This window comes from Takifugu flavidus, chromosome 5 (assembly GCF_003711565.1).
Source record: "Takifugu flavidus isolate HTHZ2018 chromosome 5, ASM371156v2, whole genome shotgun sequence".
Lineage (NCBI taxonomy): Eukaryota > Metazoa > Chordata > Actinopteri > Tetraodontiformes > Tetraodontidae > Takifugu > Takifugu flavidus.
The window spans coordinates 3,358,847-3,376,720 of record NC_079524.1 but is presented as its reverse complement, the minus strand read 5'-3'; the positions used below and the strand labels follow the sequence as shown (position 1 = coordinate 3,376,720).

Sequence of the window (17,874 nt, the reverse complement as noted above, 5' to 3'; positions counted from 1 at the left end):
GGTTACCTCCGTTTCCAGGACGAGTGATTCATTTCCTCGGCCCGAAACGCAACTGTAGTGCCGTTAATCACGGTACCAACCCTTTCAGTGGAACGGCGGAGCTTCGTGAGGTGGAGGGCTGCCCGGCAAATTCCAAACCTCTGAAGGTTGAGACGCAAAAAAAAAAAAAAAAACCCTGCACACCGAGACTAAACGGTCCGGAGGTTGGGGTTTATCCCGAGACGGGGTTATTAACATTTCCCTAATCTTAAAGAGATGCATAAGTTATTACTGATCTACTTTTCTCTGGAACCACACGGCCAGAACACCTGCAGAAAGAGTCGAGCATCGAGGAGGGGAGGCGACGTTTGAGACGGGGGCCATGAGAAGTCCTGACCTGGGCTCAAAAGAGCGCGGCCAACCAGCTCGGAGACGACCCCTCTCTGTGAGGTCGCTTCCATTCACTTGTTTTTCTGCTGGTGGTCGGATCAGACGAGCAGATTCTGCCTGAAAAATAGTAAAAAATAATCCTCGGGTGTGTTAGAGAGGAGAATGTGATGTGAAGGGTGCACGCCCTCTCCCTCCCCCTGCAGGAGCTCTGGCAGTGTCTCGTCTCAATGGTGGATTTCAAACAGCGTTCCGGGGAAAAAGGGAGACTGGAAGGAGGCAAACGGTGAGTGCAGACCATCAACTCTGGGCACACCGAGAGATTTGTGCTCAAATTTTCTCTGAAGTGATGCCCCGATGGATGCCGTTCAGCTCTGTCCTCAGCTTTGACTTTATTTATTAGCTCTTCGCTGCTGTATAAAGGTTAAATCGATTTGCTTTAACCTCACACCCGCAGACTCTCCGAGCGTCCATCCAATTTTCCCTGGAAGGATTTGCATGTGAACTGGAACAAAATTTCTGGGAACTCTCCAGTAATTATTCCACTCAAAAAGTCAGAGATTGAGCCATTTTCTGGGAAGGCTGTGTTGTGAATGAAAGCAGGAACATCACTGCATTCTTTTAATTCCCCTCAAAAAGATGGAAAAACATTTCTTCTTTTTAATTTATGATACAAACACTGGGTGAGAGGCAGGAACACACCCTGGGCTCGCCTCAAAACTGGCATTTATTATTTTACGAGCAGCAAAAGTGTCGGTGTTTGTGTTCCTCTTTGGAAGAATCACACTGAACTCCACTCAAGACCAAAATTTAAGTGTTTAAAACTTCATATTCATCATTTGTTTGAGTCAACCTGACCCCTTTTAAACACAAACCAGAAGCTAGTGTTACCACTTTTGTAAAATTGATTATTTAAATGTATAGGAGGTCAAATTCGGAGTGAATATCAGTGACCTGTGGATGGAGCAACCTTTGCAAGTGATTCAGTGAAAAGACAAGTAAGGAAAATGTAGCCTTCATTGTTAACTTTAAGATTTTAAAACCAAAAATAATATGATTCTGTGATATGAGTCAAATTTAAACTTTGCAGATGAGACCCGAGGTTTCAGTGACCTTTGGCCTCAGACTGAAGCACTCCGTGCTTGCATGGACTAACCAAAACAGGCAGAAGGGGGAATAATCTGGGGCAGAACGCTGCTGCGTGTTGCAGGTGTAGCTAAGAAAACAGTGGTTCGGTTTACACTCGAGTGACTGGTGCGACCGACTTCCTGCCTAGTTACAGCCTGGCTGTCACTCTCCTCTGCAGACCTCAATTATTCATTAAATTAGAGACTTGGAGCCAGCTGGAAGTCATTTTAAGCTGTTGTTCTGACAGCTGGGGAAACAAACGCCTGTCCTGTCACACCGCCGCTCAGTTCCACGTGCGAAGGGGAACCTCTCCCAAGCCCGGAGGCCATCAAGTTCACTCTCACTTTAACTTTTGTTCATTCAGGTAAAACACCACGTCTTGGCAGCCGCCGCCAGGAGAGCTGAATAATGAGACTCGAGTGGTGGAGCATTATCGTGATAGCCCAGCATTTCAATAAATTATGTGCCGTGAGACACAAGGGTACGGTTGCCAATATCTCTGCTCCAGATAGTCACAGCTCTCTGCAGCTGTCTAACTAGGCTCTAGACTCAGTGACCAGGGGAGATTTTACATTTCTGAACACCTGCTGTGTCAAGCACTTCTAGGAAATGTCTCTAGAGTGCGGAAAGAAATGTTTTCAGTTGTATTTTGCAGAAACTGTAGCACAAGTCCGTGGTGACCGTTTTCGAACACAAACACCGTCAGCTCGGCGTGCGCTCGGAATAAACTCTGTCCAGGAAAAAGAATATTCTGGGGAAATATCTGCATGCTGATGAGGCGTCACACGCTTGTGGACGTCCCAGAGCACCACGTGACATCTACCGCCGTCTCCATGTGGGTGACAAACAAGCTTCACATGGAAACACAATCACACGACGTTCAGCAACACTTAGAATAAAATTACCACAGGAATCATCTTTACCCCCCCCCACCTTTGGTGGGTGGCTGCTGGGAAAGTATAAGGCTATTCCCCTTTAATTCATTTAACAGTCCTGGCTCTAACTCAGCACTTTCCTCAAAAAAACACTTTATCTTCCCCAAAAAAGGGTTTCTTTTGATTTATATTTAACCGTTTGTATATAATACCTATAATTTGTGAGAGAAATGCCAGAAAAACAAAATATTCCATGTCTGACAGCTGGAATTTGCTGGTAAACGGGCCGAGGGCCACGTGGGCGACGCCTGGGCCCTAAAAATACCTCCCCTACCAGCACGAGCACAAAACGATACATGAAAAGCAAATCTGGTTTATCGGAAAGCGGTGGAGCCAACACCCTTCGCTCAGAGGCCCACGTACAGATTCGCAGCATCGTTTACCGTCGAACCACCGTCTTCCCAAAGTCGCAGCGCTCAACCGGCCAATCAGCGAGCAGACAGCGTGGACTCGCAGCCAAGACAGAAAATCAGACGGTTTGATCCCGTCATGGATGATGAATAAGGTCAATTTCTCAGTGAAAGATCCTGACACGTGTTTATATCGTCGCTTCAAAGCTCGAAAAGATGGAAGGTGTTGTGGAGTCAAAGAGATCAAGCACGACAGTGGTTAGGGTGCAGGTCTGGTTTTTTTGGGTTTTTTTTTTTAAAAAGAACTTTAATTTTTTTCCCCTCCCACGGCTTACAACAACTCTACATAAAGATGTTTTAAAAAAAGAGCATGAACAGAAATAAAAAAACAAAAAAGAATGAGCTACCAGGAGCTGAAATCTCCAAAGCCGGTTCTGCCTTTCGGCTTCTTGGGGGCTCCTGCGCTGGTTGAGGGTCCGCTGTCCTCATCAGCAGCTGGACGTTTTCTGAACAGGAGAAAATAAGATCGATTAAATCAAACGATCATCATAAGGGTGAACCACCTTTCTCCTGGGTTCTGCTGTTTCTATTCCACAATCATACCAGTCTTTCCCCCTTTCCCCCCCATTACTGGAAGTTGAGCTGCAGTCTGGAAGCGTTATCTAAGCTTCTGCTTATCTTGTTTACGTCTCAAAAGGTCATGGATGAATGCGATGCCTCAGGGTTTCTGCCCATTTATTCAGAATTCAAAATGAACTTGCAAGAATGTGCGAGATCGAGCCAAGGCCTAAAATTATATCAGCGCTTCTCTGACTCTCCACTCACAGACCCCAACATTATGTATAACTCTGGTTTTCTTCGACTAAAAGTCTGAAACATTGTGTTTGTGTTGAGGACAAACGAGAAAAGAAAGTTTTGCTTGGGGGGGTGGGGGGTGGGCTGCGAACTAAGACTGATCTTTAAAAGGGTTAAAACACGCAAATGTGTCCAAAATGAGTATAAATGAATGAGACATCTGATCCCCGTGTGACTCCAATCAAAAGATAATATCCAGTCATCCACACTTGGACTCAGGGACCGTGTGGAAGCGATTCCTGTCTCTATCGATTACAATCAGCCTGAAAAAAGGAAAAACCCTCATCTTTTTTACTCTTGAGCAACTGAGAAACATGAAAGTGTTCTCGGGGTAATCAGCACATAATCCAGTGTTTCTAAATTTCACCATTCCTCGAAGATACGGGCTTGATTATCAGATGTTATCAACTTCTTTCCTAACTTGGAACTCTGCACATTATTTCTGTAAATGTCTCGGTAATCATGATTTCTTAAATCGCCTACTCAGTGACATCAGGACAGGAAAATTTGTTGCTTTTTTTTTTTTTTTTTAAATAAAAATTGTACAGTTTGAAGACGTGCGTCCCAGTAAAGCCTGCGCCAGATAACTGATACATGTGTCTCTGTGCGTCCTCACATGGTGGCAGGGTTGATGTACTTCCCGATGCCTGCCTTAAAGGTTTTGGGCGCTTGCTCCTCTTTGGCTTTCTTCAGGGCGACGCTGGTCTGCTCCTTCTCCTCCTGCTGCTTCCGGAGCTCCTTCTCTCGCTCAGCCGTGATCTGGGGAAATAATTAAATAAAAGGTCACGCTCATGTAATTTCAAAGCTTTCGCTGTGCCATCATTTAAAACGAACCACTGTGCACACTCAGCAGTTTTGGAAGCAAAACTGTTCCTGTGAAATACATTTTTTACTGCCAGATCATCGCATGATTTCACCTTCAGCCTCACACACACACCCACAGACACACCTGGCAACTGGACTTGTTTTGGAAGCTTCAAAAGAACCTCATCACTGGTTTCAGAGCTTCACCGTGAGCACAGTTTATCTGCACAAACTGAACCCAGATGTTCACAGATTAAACCTTGTTGGGATTCTGACCTGAGCATCGGCCTCTTCGTACGGGTCCACAAACACAGACGTACTTAAAATCTTGATTTCTGACTGTAAACAGAAGCAAAAAAAACACATTAGTAGATCAAAGCTCCATATTTTAACATTGAATAACCGGATAAAAGACGCTTTTCTCGTGGTCATTTCAATCTCCGCCCACACGTTTGTGTGTCTTTTTCCTCAATTGTAAAAGTTCAGCTTCACATTGAGAAAATATATGTCCAGGCAGAAAATCAATTTTAGGGTGGACTCAGCACAGGAATTTAAAACCTCTCACTCTTACCTTTGGTTTGTCTGTTTTGGGATTGCTCTCCACATTCTCCATGGCTGTGAGCGCCTCAAATCCACCGACGACCCTGCACGAGACACCACAGAGCGTCCTTCATTCACAGAGCGTCCCCCACACATCAGGGACAAATCAAGCTCATCCTGGCTTCTGTTGGATTCCACACACAAATGTGAGGACCTGTCACATGCAAACGGCTGCTGTTTACAGCAGAACGGACCACTGGGGCGCACATTAGAATAAAACAAGTGCAGAAGATAAAAGACTTGGTGAGGGCCCAAAGGCAGCTCCCCTGGCACAGAGCACTTTAAAAAAGTTGGCCACGCTTTGGTCTTAAACTGCAAAGTCTTTATCCATCTGCTCCGGGGGAGTGGGGGGTACCACATTTACAGCGTTAGAATCTGAGCACACGCTGTAGCTGCAGTAATAAAATATGGCATCCTTAAGACAACCTAGAGGATGTCCAGCTGCCTTCCATCCCATGATCTGTAAAGAGTAGCGACTTGTCCTCCATTCAGTGGTTAAAAATAAAGAGAACACAGTCGTATAGATGAGGTTAAGTGGACGGCTGACACTCCCAGTGTCATTAAATGTGCATAGAGGGGAGTCTGGGAAGTGCAAATAGCTTCTCAGAGAGAAAAATTTCTAGTCTAGCGGCCATGAGAAGAGTGAATCATCCAACAGTGGTCTGATTTTATTTTTTTTTGGCGGGGTAAAAAAAAGGTGAAAGAAGGAGAATCTACTGAATTTTTTACAACTGCTGGTTATAGAAGTCGGACTGGAAGGCACAATAATCTCTGTACTGTTAGAGTCAGGATGAACACAGAGAGAGAGAGAAAGGAGAGGAAAGGAAGCCACTCTGATGCAGTATATGGGCAATACTGCATCTGCAGAAATGAAATAAGGCCACGGCAGCACGCTGGAGCCCGTTTACTGACTCTTGCTTCATATCATGAAAACAGACACAGACACAGAGGACAAACTCATAACAGCTGTACCTTCCGAAGATCGTGTGCTTCCTGTCCAGGTAGGGGCACGACCGGAATGTGATGAAGCTAAGAGGAAAGGAAACAGCATTTAAACAGTGCTAAAAGTTTAGAAATGTACATTAAATCTATATAATTGAAAATGACAACTGGTCAACCCAGTTCTCATAGTACACTTAATGTTATTTAATAGAACATTGCCTTGTCATTACATTTTATTCCCTATATCTGCTTAAATCAACAAGCTAAAGAGAATAGGACAGATAAATAACAATTGTAATTCTCTGCCGACCAAAAGTATAACTGAAGAAATATTCCTTACAACTGGGACTTGTTGGTGTTTGGACCAGAGTTTGCCATGCTGAGAACCCCCCTGCCAGAATGGGACAAGTTGGGCCGAAACTCGTCCTTGAAGGGTTTTCCCCAGAAGGATTCTCCTCCTGCATTTAAAAACATCGGTGAAGCAAAGGCAACGATTAAAACATCACAAGTGGCCGGAAACCAAACTCACACGCGTGCAATAAACCCAAATAATTTCTCAGAAACTGATTTCTTGTTGCCTTTTTCTTGAATTGCTGGAAGGACACCAGCTCAGTGCACAAACCAAAATGCGAAAACCAGATATAACCTAGTTAAACGTAAACAAGGTCTAATATTGAGCTCCACGCTGGACATTTCTCACGCCGTCTCGGACTAATTGGCATCCGTGCTGGTACTATTTATTCAAATGAATGCGCCACAAGACAACCCCAAATAAGCTACTGCGTGCTTTCCTGAGATGCAAAGGGTCTGTTTGTCCTTGAACGTGGCGCCGTGTTGAGAGGCTTCAGCTGTGAATCATTATTCAGAACGGCTTCATCATTAAGAATCATCATGATGAGCTTACAGGAACACAACCTGCAGGAGCTCATTGGTTCCCAACAGGGGGAAGTGGATCCGTCACCCCGAGGTGTGTTTCGCGCTTTCGCATGCTGCCAACTGGTGTATGTGTACAACGCTGTGTACCAACAGCGTACAGGTACAGCCAGAACAGAGTGTTTATGCTCCAGTGTAAGCGGATACGACACACAGTTCAGAGGATTGATGTCTCCGTCAGCTTTCCCCTACTGACATTTTTACATAATTTATCAACAGGCTGACATTTAACCTCTGTGCCAGGGATCTGGGAGGGAGGAGTGAAAGAGATCCTCCCAGAAAGTATTTTTTTAACGTGCATCTCAACAATTGCAGAGCAAAAACAATTGCAGAGCTTAGGCGATGAAGAGAATTTCACCCATGGGCCAGGAATTCTGCACCTCCGTAAATCTGTCAAGGTGAATGCATGTTGTGTGGAGTCCACAGACGCCCGTGGACACAGAGCAAACATTCTTCTGCAGACTCGGAGCAGCGCCGACGCCACACGGCGTCAGGGAACAAACTGCACGAGCCTCGAAGTCACATACGCCGAGCGGCCATTTGGAAAGAGGAAAGCTGTACCAAATACCAGCTCGGTGGTCCTTCACGCCATCCTGATTCTTTGTCCCTTAACGTCAGTTTTAGTATCTTTTAAGCTCCCGTGTGCCATCAAGCAGTATATTTAGTAACATCCTGGACTTGTATCTCGAGTTGCAAGTCGTATTTACGCGAGTCCTCAAAAAAGAACTATTAATAATTAAAGAGAGCAGTGTTATGCAACTCATAAAGTGGTCCAGTGCTCATCTTACCTGTGCCAGTACCAGTGGGGTCGCCTCCTTGAATCTGGAAAATAAAGAAAATTACCCCAGATGACCTTTTGTGAAGTTGCTGTACAATAGTCAAATAAAGAACTAGTGTGAAATGACCCAATTCCATTTGTGTTACGCCTTCAATACCCCCCCATGTAAAGGTCTTTAAGCCCCCGACAGTCACCGATCCTTAAACCTCTGAAAAAGCTTTCAAGGACACAGGCTCCTATTGTTCATTGTTAAGGCTCGACTTTCCTATTATTGTTTATACAGTGGTGTAGAATATACACGCTTTGCATTTCTTTGGCGTTCTTGTTTAAATATACACTGGATGTTATGTCAGTAGGACCGTGGACCCAAGTTGGATGTGGGGGCCCATTCACCATTTCTCTAAGGTACATGACCGACAAACCGAACTCTGCACACAGGACTCTTATTCATGGGCTTAATGTATTGTAACTAGTCATATAGTACAGTAAAAGAACACAAGAAGAGTGCCAAGGATTTTACCATCCTCTTTACATCTGGAGCATGTATGAAGCTACAGAACATGCTGGGATGGACTGGTTTCACTGGAACGGACACTGTTAGAGAGGCCTCTCAAAATGGAAGCCTTGGTCACTTACAACTCTAATTAAACCCCAGTCTAAAATAAAACCTAAATCCAGACACAGGTGCATTCATTTAACGCGCTACAGGTAAAGTCAAATCTTCAAGGCCTTGTGGAAATGAAGCTCTGCTAGTATGGAGAACTCATTTCCAGCCAGCTTTAGTTTGTGAAAACACTGAACACAGTCCACTGTTTTCAGTGAATGTCAGAGGTAGAAAAACATCTGCAGCATGTTAATACTGCATCATTATTCTTTGTGTTTGACCCTGAGGGGCAGCGCCCTCCTTGGCCTCACGTTAAACTGCCATCTCAACGTCTCAGGATGTTTGCTAGGCTCAGAGTGACGTGATAAACCAGGAGGGAAGTGAGGGTCAACTCTGTTCCCAATTAGAAGTGTTTGTTGCAGTGAAAAGATTCTCTCCAAGGCCACCCTCCCTGTTTTCCAGCTGCACCAGATGAAGTACAGGCGTAAGGAGAAATGACTTACAGCCTGCCGTTGTGTGGAAGAAGCCTGGGACCAAGTGAAACATTTAAGAGCTCTCCTGAGAGCAGATGACCACTGACAACAACTTTAATTATGGGAGCGGCAGCTCTGAAATATACAGATGAGGGATCACAGAGCTGGCGTTTCAAATCCCGGACCTGGGTGAACGAGGTTTAGCTGGAGAATAAGGAGAACTCTATTTGTGTCTGAAGCTATGACTGCAGAATAAAATCCATTCCTCCAAAATTCAATAAATGAAAACTGCTGGGATAATGTAGGGAATGCAGGAATGGGACAGATCCCCCTTCAAGATCTGAGGAAAAACAAAACAACTTTTAAATTGGCCGTCTTAAGTTGAACGCATGGACGCGACTGTGTATAAAACTCCTATCTCCATTGAGTTTGTCATTTTAAAGTAACAGAATGATTGCGAGATTGACTTGCCATGAAATTCCGAATGGACCTGTGGAAGACTGTTCCATCGTAGTAGCCTTTCTTACACAAGCCGATGAAGTTCTCTCCAGCTTTGGGCACCTAGAAAACATAATATACACAGTCGTTTACAATCAAGAGCCAAATCAAAACTTTCCTTCCCAGCCAAAATGCAGCTTTTGTAGAAGAGAACGCGCTTAATGAGCACAGGAACTGTTCCCAAACATCTTTGTTCCCATTATACATAACCTGGCAGTAGAGACATGTCAGAGGTTGGATTTCAACTCGCAGGGGAAACTGTCAGGAAACATGACGCTACATTCACCCCGATGAAGGTAGTCACATCTTTGCAACCCTGTCTGACCTCCTGGGAGCGTCATTACAAAGTCTGCTCCACGGCAGCTGGAGGCACATCTGAAGCCGGCGTTTGTGCACAGCTCTGCTTCCAAGATGGAAACCAATAAACAGAGGCGGCGGGTCAGAGTGAGCGCACCGCGCATCGCTACGTGCTGTACAGTGGAAGCGGCACATTGCGAATGCCTGACGCGATCCCTTGTTCCCGGGGGAAGGTGTGGCTTTGATGCAGCGCCGGTGAGGACTGCTGCTGACGTCAGCAGTCTTGAGGAGCGCTGTGTGTGTGTGTGTGTGTGTGTGTGTGTGTGTGTGTGTGTTGTGTGTGTGTGTGTGGTGTGTGTGTGTGTGTGTGTGTGTGAGAAATGAACCTTTTTCCTTTAGCAACAATAGACAGCAATTTCCCCAGAATCAACACGTGGCTGAGAAATAAATATATCAATTGGTATTTGTCTTATTGCGCAGGCGGTTCTCGCCGTGACGGAGCGCTACCACTCTTTTTCCTTCCAGCGTCTTCTATTTGCTGGTCTGAATTCACTGCTCCATCTCATTTTCCCCTTGATTATAAACACCAGGTTTTCAAAGCACCGTCATACAAGGAGGTTCATTGTCCTCAGCCACCGGGTGGAAAAACGAATAGACGTGAACTATTTCCGAATGGAAAGAACGCCTTAAAGTGCTCCAAACGAACGTGTGCATAAATGACATTAGTGGGGCCCTTCCCATGATCCCTTTTCTGCCATTTTAGACTTTATTTGAATGTTCACTGAGGATTTCCTGTCACTGCACTGGGTCTGCAGCACGTCTCAATGCACCCTTTTGGTGGTGCTGCTGTGACTTTAAGCATATGAATTTAAAATGCGAGCTGGCTGAGAAACACGTGCAGCTGCCTGAAGTTATCAGCAAGTGAGGTTTGCTGAAACAGGACATTTGTGTTCAAACATTGATATTCTGCTGAAAATAGATGCAGCTGTATATGATAATGGTGGTTCCCATTAATTCATTTTTTTCATGAAACTATTCATTTACATTTTAATTAGCAATCAATTTAATTAGGGCTCCTGGCAAATTGAGGGAGTTTTTTTTTTTTTTACGTCAGGGTGTTTTGGCATGTAGTAGCATGTAGCATGTAGTATGGGGCGTCGGGCCCCCTGATACGGGCCGTCCGCTCCCTGTACGATCGGTGCCAGAGTTTGGTCCACATTGCTGGCTGTAAGTCGAACTGGTTTCCGGTGAGGGTTGGTCTCCGCCAGGGCTGCCCTTTGTCATCGATTCTGTTCATAATTTTTATGGACAGAATTTCTAGGTGCAGTCCTGGTGTTGAGGGGGTCCGGTTTGGTGACCTCAGGATCGGGGCTCTTTTTGCAGGTGATGTGGTCCTGTTGGCGTCATCGGCCCGTGACCTCCAACGATCACCGGATCGGTTCGCCGCCGCATGTGAAGCGGCTGGGATGAAAATCAGCACCTCCAAATCCGAGGCCATGGTTCTCAACCTGAAAAAGGTGGAGTGCCTTCTCCGGGTCAAGGAGGAGATCCTGCCCCAAGTGGAGGAGTTCAAGTACCTCGGGGTCTTGTTCACGAGTGAGGGAAGAATGGAGTGGGAGATCGACAGGCGGATCGGTGCGGCGTCCACAGTAATGCGGACTCTGCACCGGTCTGTTGTGGTGAAGAGAGAGCTGAGCCGAAAGGCGAAGCTCTCGATTTACCGGTCGATCTTCGTTCCTACCCTCACCTATGGTCATGAGCTTTGGGTCATGACCGAAAGAACAAGATCACGGGTACAAGCGGCTGAAATGAGCTTCCTCCGTAGGGTGGCTGGGCTCTCCCTTAGAGATAGGGTGAGAAGCTCTGCCATCCGGGAGGAGCTCGGAGTAGAGTCGCTGCTCCTCCGCGTTGAGAGGAGCCAGATGAGGTGGCTTGGGCATCTAGTTAGGATGCCCCCTGGGCGCCTCCCTGGTGAGGTGTTCAGGGCATGTCCCTCCGGTAGGAGACCCCCGGGAAGACCAAGGACACGTTGGAGAGACTATGTCTCTCGACTGGCCTGGGAACGCCTGGGGATCCCTCCGGATGAGCTGGAAGAAGTAGCTGGGGAGAGGGCCTCTCTGCTTAGGCTGCTGCCCCCACGACCCGACCCCGGATAAGCGGTAGAGGATGGATGGATGGTTTCATCTTATCCAGGTATAGTTTCTGGAGTTAAGCCCATTGGGGCTGCTTTTAATTTTAAAATCAATTTATGTAAAGTGGACTAAACCATCCAAACCCGAATGAGCAACCAGCCACTTTACAGATGGCCAGATGTGTGTGACGGAGTGTATGTGACAGCGAGGTGGCTCTCATTAATTCATAAACAGAGAGCTACAAAAAGAGCTGCAATCTTCAGCGGGTCCACTGGTGAGGGAGGGGAGGAAGTGGGGCGCGGGAGGCAGGGTGTCTAACCGCGGCAAATTTACCCTAATTATTCTGACTCGATAGTTCAAAAGCCAATGAGAGCCCCGCATGTGAGGCGCCTGGTAACTGAAAGAGAACGTCATTCCCAGACGTCGGCAGAGAAACACGTTCGGCCGTGTTCTTGGCCCTTTGGGGACAAACGCTGCAAAGGAGTGACTGCTGTGCTTTGAAAGCATCACCACAAATAGGATTTAACCATCTGCTTAGAATAAAATTCTTGCCTCAACAGTCAGAATCCTGTAAGAGCCAATTGAATAATGTCTCTAATCCCATTACAACATGTTACTGATCTCAGACACTGGTTTATTTTCAGTAAATAACAAACAACCTCCTGCGGCGCCTTAAAGTGCTGTAAACACAACCAAAGCTGATCTCATTATAACCTCCCTCGACAACCCTCAGTTCTTTGGTTGTCTGCTCTGTATTTGCGAACGTGCACATTTACCTTATCACAGTGGAGCTCAATGTTCAGATCTCCTTTGTTTGTGTGCAGACGGACGTAACCCTTTTTCTTCACATACTGGTAACGGACAGTGTCATCCGCAATGGCATCTATTATACAGAACAAACAAAGACAAAAATGAATTCTCTTAATTTGCTAGCAAGACTTATGTTTAAGAAAAAACGCTAATAATTTATTGGGAACCCGACGACCATTATTCTCGGTAACAAACAAAAAGTGATGAAAAGCCATTGAAGATACTTGGGATGCCACCCTTTCAGGAAGAATGAACTAGGTTATTGAATCCGACACTGCTGCCCTCTCCGCTGACGAGCACTGAAACAGTACAACGCAGTTGCGTAACAGCGAATGTCATCCGTGGAGCAGCTCAGACACTGACAGGGGAAGACAACGGAGCTGAACCGAGCAGCTCATTTCAACTGTGCAGCCTCGGAGCTGCGGAAGCACAGGCGTGACTTGACAGTTTAGCGGTGGGGAAAAAAAGGGGGGGTTGAAGTAAAAGGCAAAGAGATAAGGTGAACGTTTCCATCTGCTGGGAGCCGGGCAGTCTTTTGAGTGAGACGTCCACTTGCCTGCTTCGTGTACTGTGATGGGGGTCATAGCTGTGGAGGTGAAGGATGCACAGACTCTGCCTGTGGAATAGTGAGCCTGGAGGAGGAAATAAACATTTTATTGGTATTTCACTCAATTCTTAATAGATACATTTATAGTGTTGTATAGCATTTTAAAGAAATATGCTCCCAAAACAACCTTGACACAAGTATTATAATAAGTCAGAAATTATTCTTAATATACTGCGCATCTCGACCTAATCAGCCGAGGCAGATGGCAGTGCAGCCAGTGCCAGGGTCTGCTCGGTGCAGTCGGAGGTTTTTTTACTTGGCAATGATGTTTGTAGGGGGAATTTGGGCCCCCTGCTAAACATATTAATCAAATGAATTTCAATGAGAGCTAGTCTGCCCTAGACCTGCTCTGGGGTGAGTTATGAATTTATTTCTGGCTCCTTTCATTCTATACAAGTAAATTGGACCTTAAAATATTGACTAAGCACATAAACACATACAATGATTCAGTATGTGAATACTTGGATATTCATTTGGGACAAATAAGTAAAGGTTGAATGAGGGCTGACAGCTAAAGGAGTAAGTATCATCTTCTGGGTGAAAAGATATCTCTTCCTTAGAACCCAACCACACCTCTGCCCAGCCACATACTTGGCTGATCTTCTTGTTTGTGTCAACTGGCGCATGAAGTGCAAACTGGCTTAATGAAAGCTTCTGCAGAAACTGTGAGCATAAGGGATAAGTGAGAAGAGAGCGGGATCTTCTCATACTTAACAGGGAATATTGGCTATTTAACAGATATATAAGCTTAAATTACAATACAGTACCATCAATGAATATTACAACCGTTGGCATGTGGCTGGCATTCATTTATTCCAGGGAGATTAAAAGGGAGGAAAATACCTTTGAGAAGCTTAATCCTCTACTCTACAGTCCTGGCTGGACATTCTTCTGCTCCAGTTCTTTATGAAGGCTCATTGAGGCACAGGGTTTACCTTGTGTGCTCTGTCTGACCTAAATTTCCCTGACTCTCTTAGACGATGTCAAAGCATCACTTTAACGGTGAATTCCAGAGAGAGAGAGAAACCATCTAAAGGTTCTGGAGTAACGAGAAAGCATCTCAAAGCAAGCTCATGAGAAAGATTTAAATGCCACTGAAATTCAATCAATGCCATTTTGCCAAGTATTTACATCCCCAACTGTTAAACTCAATCCAAAGTAACTGACACCATAACATGAGCAATTTGGATTTTACCATGAAGACAACAGTCTGAGTTATAAAATGGCCTTTGTAGGTAATCTGTCCTTAGTTAACAAGCATGGCATGGACCATTGATATAATAACTGTAAAATATTTGTCTTACCTTTAAAAATCATCAAAAAGGCCGTTTGAACAATTTTGGTTGGTATTATTTTCTCAATCACGCCACCAAATTATTACAGTCTTTGGCGCCCTCTTGTGTGCTTAAAGTAAAATACACCTCACAATTGAGCCTGGCAATAATTTCTAAATATAATAAATTAAATAGCACTATGAAAATCGTATTTTTGACTGTAACACTGTCCCCCAAATTTTCTGTATACTGCAGTCATTAGTCAAGAGATAAGAAGAACAATACTTCAACACAGGGTACACTATTCATTCCAAGGGGCAATTTAGAGGCTCTTATTAACCTTTTGTGAATGTTTTACGTCGATAAAATGCTCTAAATACACCGCCATGATAATGTGTTTGCTTACGGCATTTAATTTGTCTGTCTTCTTGGCCTCTGGTTCCTTTGAGGTGGAAGCCAAAAGCTGATCCCCCTTGTAGTCTCTGTACAGTTCAGCTAAGGTCTCCCTGGTCTCCATATTTGTGGTCTTCAGGTGGTATCCTGGGTCCAGCTTGGCCTTTTCTTCATCTAAAAATGCCATGATAATAACAAGGGGTGGGATTAGCAGGCTTTGTAACACTTAATGTGTTTTGACCTTCAATTTCAGCGACTGTTTAACAAAATATTTCACCTTCATCCAGTACTTTCAAGTCATTTTTAACATGAAAGAAACTGGACACATTGAATTTATCCAGGTTTGTAGGGTCCTGTAGGGAAACAAAATTAAACTCACATTAATTTTTCCAGATTTAGAGAAAAATTTATAAATATAAGCAAAGGCTCACTTGAAGCGTTATAATGTCCTTTTTGGTAAAAGGCTCATCAGTCAGAAGATCTTTGAAACTTTTTGTTTTGAAGTTCAGTTGCTCAACAGCCTGAAGAGAAAGAAATATATGCAAGGATATAAAAGACTTTCTTCACAACACAACATATGAATCGTACTGGTGGCTTGATAACACAAAGTCATGTGAATATGGATTCTACGCTGTGTGGGCTGAGCTCGTGAGGTCACCTACCTCATGAGAAAATACATTGCCCGTCACCTTGTTGGCAACAATATGAGAGTTATTTGTGAAGACGTTGTACAGAACAGGGCAGTGATACTTTCCTACAGCAAAACAAAAGGACAAACAAACCGAGCGTCACAGAGCATTATGTACATTTTTCACATATCCTCGATACAAGAGTGAATATTGAGTGCTCGTAAAGGTACCATCGTTGTTCTTGGCAATGTTCAGTTTGAGTAGAGACTTTGCTTCCAGTTTCTGGGGTCAAGAGTGGGAAAAAAAATAGTATTAATAATCACATTTAATACACAACATATAAGGATGGCAGCAGATAAACACGGCACTAGAAACACACCTCTCCAGAGATAGGATTAGTACCATATTTCTTGATCCACGGGATAATACTCCTAAAAAAAAAAATTAGGAGAAATTTACCTTTGGGGAAAACCAGATGTTTCTGTAGATGCCAAAATTGCATATTGTGACTAAATTAGGGCTAATACCCCGACAATACACCGGTTGCATGGTGGAGTGGTTTTGCTGCACATCCACTCCGTCCTCAGTGGCTGCATCAGCATCATATTAAAGTAATTTTTCCCCATCTAGAGTTGGACAAACTTGTTTTCGAGCAGATTTAGGCACCTCTGTCATGACTAATTCCAATAGCTCCAATCAAATGTTGAATCGATAAATGTATTATATAAATTTTATTGTTTAGTGTCAATTTGACATGCACGCAATGATCTAAATAGAAACGCATCAGCTCTGCTGTCACTGCAGAGCAGGCACAACGCAACCTGTGTATTATCAGGGTTACATATCCTTGTTCACTAGATATGTGTGCCAACAATTTGACAAAAGTCCTTTTCTGTTGAATTATCAGTGACAATTGACAACCAACAGAGTATAAATACTTGACGTTTACATATTAAAGCTCATCTCAAGTCAGTTGAAATATTTGTTATCAAGAACTTACATCAAGTCAAAAATGACCCCCTCCTTAGTACACACAGGATACTCAAATGGTTGAAGGGACAAGCTGAAATAATTCAGAAAATTTAAATGATTGTATGATTCAAATATTACAATACTTCAAGCATTAGACTGAGCCAGAGTTAAAGAGTTTGCACAACTTAAATGTAAAAATGATGAACAGCAGTGTGGCAGACTTTAAAACCTTTAAGTATTAAACAATAATGACATCTCCTCTTACCTACAGTGGTCAAATGGAAGCCGCCGGAAATTTGTTCGAGGGACTTCTGTAAAAGCAAAATACGAAATGAAAAACAACCAAAATCATTTTAAAAAAACCCATTTGTTTCCATAGGCTTACTTTTCTTTTTTTAAATTTTAAACTATCCTACAAATAGTTGTGGATAGTGATGATTAAACTAGTGGATATTACTGTTTTGATTTCATCTAACTTTATGAATCTTTTCCACCATTCTAAAGAACTTGTGACCTCAAATCTACAGGCTACAAAAATGATATTGTTCAAATTATAACGGTAAAAAAATACCTGCTCGCTTTCCTCCATAAAAGTTTGTGTACTCTGTACATGTGATGTACCTGTATGGAAGAAAAAAACCACATAAACAAAGTTAGAGACACATTAAACTGGAGGGGCAGCAACTAGATTGCGTACTCTTAACTCTTAATCGGTGTGTGGGTATTTGTGTTTTTTTTATTAGGCTATCATTATTTTTTTTAATAAAACAGGACCCATACAACGTTTTCCACAAATTTTAACTAAAGGTAACCTAATAATTGCCGAATTTAGACTAGATTAAACAAAACAAAAGTGGCTGGATCGACAACGTTAGCACATAATTTAAACTCACGTTAGCTTAGCACATGTTTCATTTCCATAGTAATCGCCGAAACTAGGCTCACAGTGATACTTACATTTTATCTTTTTGATGTTGTCGCTTCCCCATTTTGCAGTTCTGTTTGATTTTTTTAAATGTTACTTGGATTAATAGACAGATTTAAAACGGGAGAATCCGCTAACGCTCTTGGACTTCCTGTTTATGCGCTTTATCTTCTTCTTTTATGGTGGTTATGAAACTGCTTGATGGCGCATTACTGCCACCTTCTGGACTGGAGGGTGGAGCCAAATTATGGGCGTTCTTGTCTTCTTCTTTACTTTTTATTGCGGTTGGACAACTGTCTTCGAGGTGCGTTACCGCCACAGACTGGACTAGAGTGAGAAACGAGATATTCAACATTAAAGAAAAAAATCCGAAAATGGGTTTCTTCATTTGAAAAAGAATATAAAAATTAAAATATGAAACTTAGACTTTAGATTCTGTTGTTGAAATGAAAGTGTCATGTATTTTTGAAAAATCATTTTCCATAAATTGTTTCCAGATTTAATTTCTATATGTCCACCCACACCCAATCAAGGATAAGTTTTTTGTTTCAGCAGGTTTCTACATCATT

General features: G+C 43.6%; 1 protein-coding gene across 4 annotated transcripts; it reads right to left on the bottom strand.

Moving 5' to 3' along the window:
- Nucleotides 1-951: 951 nt before the first annotated feature.
- Nucleotides 952-17,504, bottom strand: ppil2 (peptidylprolyl isomerase (cyclophilin)-like 2). Of its 4 annotated transcripts, none has more exons than XM_057032106.1 (20): nt 17,338-17,503; nt 16,952-17,001; nt 16,646-16,691; nt 16,409-16,471; nt 15,788-15,839; nt 15,639-15,690; nt 15,442-15,533; nt 15,211-15,300; nt 15,057-15,132; nt 14,793-14,953; nt 13,062-13,137; nt 12,472-12,578; nt 9,240-9,329; nt 7,702-7,735; nt 6,321-6,438; nt 6,011-6,067; nt 5,010-5,082; nt 4,715-4,777; nt 4,251-4,393; nt 952-3,285 (listed from the first exon to the last, which is right to left on the bottom strand). In XM_057032106.1, exons 1-20 carry the CDS (start codon nt 17,367-17,369, stop codon nt 3,183-3,185), a joined length of 1,578 nt encoding a protein of 525 aa, XP_056888086.1. In that variant the 5' UTR covers nt 17,370-17,503; the 3' UTR covers nt 952-3,182. The 4 variants fall into 4 exon arrangements, 1 of the variants encoding a protein (XP_056888086.1); XR_008950473.1 differs by having other exon boundaries at nt 3,066-3,285; nt 4,584-4,777; nt 5,010-5,162; nt 17,338-17,504; XR_008950474.1 differs by having other exon boundaries at nt 3,066-3,285; nt 4,584-4,777.
- Between the last annotated feature and the right edge of the window lie 370 nt (nt 17,505-17,874).